The sequence below is a fragment of the Sinocyclocheilus anshuiensis genome, unplaced genomic scaffold (genome assembly GCF_001515605.1).
Source record: "Sinocyclocheilus anshuiensis isolate Anshui unplaced genomic scaffold, SAMN03320099.WGS_v1.1 scaffold210, whole genome shotgun sequence".
NCBI classification, from domain to species: Eukaryota; Metazoa; Chordata; class Actinopteri; order Cypriniformes; family Cyprinidae; genus Sinocyclocheilus; species Sinocyclocheilus anshuiensis.
In genome coordinates this window covers 72,200-77,723 of record NW_015547666.1, presented here as the reverse complement: position 1 = coordinate 77,723, position 5,524 = coordinate 72,200, and the positions used below count along the sequence as shown (strand labels likewise).

The 5,524-nt window shown below is 38.3% G+C and overlaps 1 protein-coding gene across 1 annotated transcript in view; it reads left to right on the top strand.

Moving 5' to 3' along the window:
- LOC107702558 (talin-1-like) overlaps positions 1-5,524 on the top strand; it is a 104,951-nt gene that overhangs the window by 93,118 nt on the left and 6,309 nt on the right. Inside the window, exons 49-53 of the mRNA XM_016504915.1 lie at positions 1,124-1,229; positions 2,612-2,736; positions 3,100-3,225; positions 3,342-3,404; positions 3,694-3,876. Of these exons, the coding sequence (XP_016360401.1) occupies positions 1,124-1,229; positions 2,612-2,736; positions 3,100-3,225; positions 3,342-3,404; positions 3,694-3,876 (603 nt within the window). The remainder of the gene's footprint in view (positions 1-1,123; positions 1,230-2,611; positions 2,737-3,099; positions 3,226-3,341; positions 3,405-3,693; positions 3,877-5,524) is intronic.

The window sequence follows — 5,524 nt, the reverse complement described above, 5'->3', positions numbered from 1 at the left end:
GAGTGTGAGAGTGAGAGTGAGAGTGAGTGTGAGAGTGAGTGTGAGAGTGAGAGTGAGTGTGAGAGTGAGTGAGTGAGTGTGTGTGTGAAAAAAGGTCAAAGCAGGATGAATTGTCAGTTTTATGTAATATTTAGAAAGAGACAGGGCTCCCATAGTCACGTTGTTAGACTGTGCCAACATCCTTCCAAGTGCTGCAAAAATGTTAGATTATTTTTTCTAACTTGTGAAAACAAATATCCCTTCAAACCACAAGATCATAAGTGTAAACAACAATAAAAAGCACTACAAGAGCAAGGGAAAAAAGTAATAAAAAAATGAATAAATTATGTGAATAACTAATTAAATGAATATGATTAAATTATCATAAATTAATAACATAAAGATAACGAACAACACAGTTGTGTTGATTCTTCATGGTTAAGCCTGAAAATAACCTGGGAATTTTGTACTCTATGATTTTCCAAGCTTGGGCAAGATCTATAAACCTCCTTAGTAATTGTAATATTTTTTTCTAGTTTTACTCACCACTTAAATATTTTTTTTTGAACGTTTGAGTGGAATAACACCAATATGAAACACTAGTCTGTCGTTGAGTGTCATATTGGTCACATTAGTTTTCCATTGATCGTTTATGAACATCTATTCATTCCAAATCTAAAGAGCAATGCACCCCAGTCTCAAAACAAAGTCATGAACGACTGGAACAGTTTGAGAAATGCATTGGTCAAAACATGGGAACTCTGAAGAGAGAGACAGACAGACTGTCTTTTGTGCTTCTGTAGGGTTTATATAGACAGACAGCATATGTTTGTATTGTCTGTGTCATTCCCAGCATTCCTGCTCATGGCCAAGTCTTTACTTAGCCATCTGTCCCAAACGAACAGCTCTGCTAATGCCACGCACCTGTTCCACTGTCACCAGCACCACCCCGGAGGACACGCCGAGGACACACACACACCTCAGAAATCACTAGATTAGTGTCTTCTAGTTGACCGCATGTGTGTCTAACAGCAATGAACTGTTTGTGAGGAGTCAAATATGTCATCAGATTGATTTAACCAGCTCTTATTTAGGATGTTTTAATGCTTTCATGTGTTTGAAGTCATGCGGTCTCTATCCACAGATCATTCAGAAACCAAGTCATGACCTTAAACAGCAGCTGGCACACTTCTCCAAACGTGTGGCCGGTTCAGTGACGGAGCTCATACAGGCTGCGGAGGCCATGAAAGGTACGACAGCGACCTGTGTGTGTCATGTTTCTCAGTACACACACTCTACTCTTCTGGCTGCAGGGCTCTAGATCTAGGGCTTCTCTCGTACTTCTTGCCCTCTTGTCCTCTCCATCAGCTCAGGTCAAGGATCCAGTTCGGCATCATGAGCAGGGAATCCAAGCAGGATTTATCAGGATAATCCACTGAAAGTGATCTGAGAGCTCGGGGTGATAATACCCAGACCCCCATTTAACACATGATGAGAGACAAGGAGAATCTCAGACAGAGTGTGTGTGTGTGTGTGTGTGTGTGTGTGTGTGTGGGAGAGAGAGAGAGAGAGAGAGAGAGTTAAAGAAAATAGATGATTCATACTGTAGGTACCAATTTTTGTAAAAAAAGAAGAAAAGTCATATAAAATGAAGGTCTTTCTACCTATCTAGTGTTTATGAGTACAAAAATATATTTAATATAATGAGATACACTTTCTGCTGTTGTCTTTGTCCTTCAGTTTTATTGCACATAAAGGAAAATATGTTCCTTTATGAATTTATACTACCGTTCAAAAGTTTGGGGTCAGTGTGATTTTATTTTTATTTTTTTTCTCTCTCTCTTTTATTCAGCAAGGATGCATGAAATTGATCAAAAGTGACTGTAAAATGTAAAATGTTACAGAAGATTTCTGTTTCAAATAAATGCTTTCCTTTTCAACATTCTATTAATCAAAGAGTCCAAAAAAATGTATCAAAGTTTCCACATAAATATATCAGTGTATTAGAATGATTTCTGAAGGATCATGTGACACTGAAGACTGGAGTAATGATGCTGAAAATTCGGCTTTGATCACAGAAATAAATTACATTTTAAAACATAGTATAATAAAAGCCAGCTATTTTAAATTGTAATGCCATTTCACAAAATTACTGTTTTTGGTCAAATAAAGGCAGCCTTGTGAGCATAAGAGACTTCTTTCAAAAACACTAAAATAATCTTACTGACCCCAAACTTTTGAACTGTAGTGTATATCCTTTCTAATACTAATAATTCTGAATAAGTTTTTTGTTGTTGTTGTTGTTGAATATTTTCCTTAAATAAGCAAAGAGGGCATTTTGCATTCTGATACTACAATAATTAAACCAACCCTATTTTTTATTTCAAAAAGGGAAGAAAAACATTTACAAAATATTGTAGAATCTGTTGTAAAATTATTCGCACACCATTTAGAACCTCAGGATTTATAAAAAGAACCACAGATGATCGAAAATCCAAATCCAAAACTGTAGAAAGTGTTTAAATCAGAGGAGAAGAATGGAGGAAGGCTAAGATATAGCATTAGTTGTTTTATTACAGGTACACAGCACAATCCCACACATGAGTTTGATTGGTTACTATGCTTTCTTTAGGTACAGAGTGGGTGGATCCTGAGGACCCGACTGTCATCGCCGAAAATGAGCTGCTGGGAGCCGCAGCTGCCATTGAAGCTGCCGCCAAGAAACTAGAGCAGCTCAAACCCCGAGCCAAACCCAAGGTGAGGAAACGTTTACCCACATCCCTCAGGAGCGGCTTAACTGCTTGACATTTTACATTCAGCTTGGAAAATCCCACTCAGTGCTCATATATTCTGAAGTGGATGTTCCTGATTATTGTGTCACATTTGTGTAACTATTCCCGTTTGCATTGCCCAGTTTGGATTTGGATTTAAGGTAACACAAATGATATGAATTATGAATGCAGCATGAATGACCTCCATCATCATCATCATCATCTTCATCTATACTGGAATGAAAAACCATTGTGATGATGTGTTCGTACGCATGTGAAAAACCTTTAAGATCAGTCCCAATGTTCAGACAGTGATGGAAATTAATTTTTGCTCTGTTCTGATCAACAGGAAGCTGATGAGAGTCTAAACTTCGAGGAGCAGATTCTGGAAGCAGCCAAATCCATCGCTGCAGCCACAAGTGCTCTGGTCAAAGCTGCATCTGCCGCTCAGAGAGAGCTGGTGGCTCAAGGGAAGGTATGAATGTGCCTCGATGAACATGCTGTTGAAGGAAACTTCATCCAGAATGCCCGGAAATTATGTACTTTGTTCAGCTTTGCTCAGTCAGTAATGCATTTCTCTCTCTGTGTCAGGTCGGGGCGATCCCAGCAAACGCAGTGGATGATGGACAGTGGTCACAGGGTCTCATTTCTGCTGTAGGTCACTGTCACAAGTAGAGCTAGAAGAGCTTTTGAGCTTAAAGGGTAGTTCACTCAAAAATAAAAATTCTGTCATTATTTAGTCATATCATGCTCTCATATCATTATAAACACAAATTAAGGTATTTTGAGAATAGATGACAGAATGTGAACTAGCACTTTAACTTTCTCAGTTTCTTCTAAAATATATTTAGATGCAGAGGTTTCAGATACCTATACATACATGAAGTGGTTTTTGATGAGGTGGATGTTTAACATATTTTGTCCATGAATTCATTGGCTCTAGGCGCGTATGGTGGCTGCAGCTACTAACAACCTGTGTGAGGCGGCTAACTCTGCTGTTCAGGGTCACGCCAGTGAGGAGAAACTCATTTCTTCAGCCAAACAGGTGGCAGCATCCACCGCTCAGCTGCTGGTGGCCTGTAAGGTCAAGGCTGACCAGGACTCCCAGACCATGAAGAGACTGCAGGTCAGCGTGTGTGTGTGTGTGTGTGTGTGTGTGATACTTACATGAAGTAGTTTTTGAGTTACATGTTTTGAAAGACCCTTGTATTAGGTTATTAAAAATGTGTATAATAGTAATAGTCGAAGTCAGATTGATCCTAATTGGATTCAATACAATTCACAAAAAAACTAGTCCATGAAAAAAGAATCCAATAATAATAGTAATCCTTTAATACTAATACTGACTTCTCACTAGGGCTGGGCGGTATGGGCAAAAATTCATATCTCGGTATTTTTTGGCTGATTTGCGATATACGGTGTATATGTCTCAGTATTTTCGTTTTTGTATTTGTATTTAAAAAATCTGTATTTTCACTTACCGCCTGTCCAACAAAACAATACATATTAAAGGCTATGAAAACAAATAAAGTGAATGTATTATGTGCAAAAAAGGGTTAAAATCACATTTCATTCTAACATTGTAACATTGCAATCTAAAAACAAAAATAAGGCTTTTAAAGCAGAAGTTAAATTCACTAAACTAAAAATGAAAATAAATAAGAACAAAAGCACAGATTTGTATTAGGCTGTTTTGATTACCCCATTACAGTCACTTTACAGTTAGTGCTATCATAAAAAGACACTTACTTGTAAGGTTTAAAATTCTACATGTCACATTTATTGTCCAACTACAAATATTTCAGCGAAATGCATAGGCAGAAATGTCGGGGGGGGACAGGACCCCCCCTTCTGAAGGTTGTCCCCCCTAAAATAATTATACATGATGCCAATGTATTTTTCGATGAGTCTGCTATGTTAGCAATAATAACGTTCTGCTTGACGGAAAGGGTTGCCAGGTTTTGACAGCAAAACCCGCCCAATTGCTACTCAAAACTAGCCCAAACTAACCAATATATATATATTTCACTTTCCGCCCAATGTTGTCCAACAAAACAATACATATTAAAGGCTATGAAAACAAATAAAGTGAATGTAACCATGTAAGCCTTTATATTATGTGCAAAAAAGGGTTAAAAGTTGTTTTAGGCCATTTTGATTACCCCATTACAGTCACTTTACAGTCAGTGCTATCATAAAAATAGACTTACTTGTAAGGTTTAAAATTCTACATGTCACATTTATTGTCCAACTACAAATATTTCAGCGAAATGCATAGGCAGAAATGTCGGGGGGGGACAGGACCCCCCCTTCTGAAGGTTGTCCCCCCTAAAATAATTATTAAAAACCACGCTGTGTATTGTAAATAACAATGTTTTATACTTTAAATAATTTTGTAAGTAGTAAAACAACACAAACGGGGCAAAAATGCGTTTTAAGTTTAGAAACATTTTGAGTCTCCCCTTCCTTGCTTCACAGTGCTTTGGTCCAAAATGCCTGCTTTCCTCTTTTACATCACCTACACTGACTGAGCGCTTCAGAGTTTCACTCTCCGTCAGGGTTGCCAGGTTTTCACAGCAAAACCCGCCCAATTGCTACTCAAAACTAGCCCAAACTAACCTCGTTTCGAGGGGGGTCCCCCGGTAAAAATCACGTCATTGGGGTCGCTTCAACCTGCGGCAACAGTGATAAAGTAGCCCAATTCCACGGGAAAACCACGGATTTGGCAACACTGTGACGGATAGTAATGTCTAGAACGGACACGAGCGCTGTCA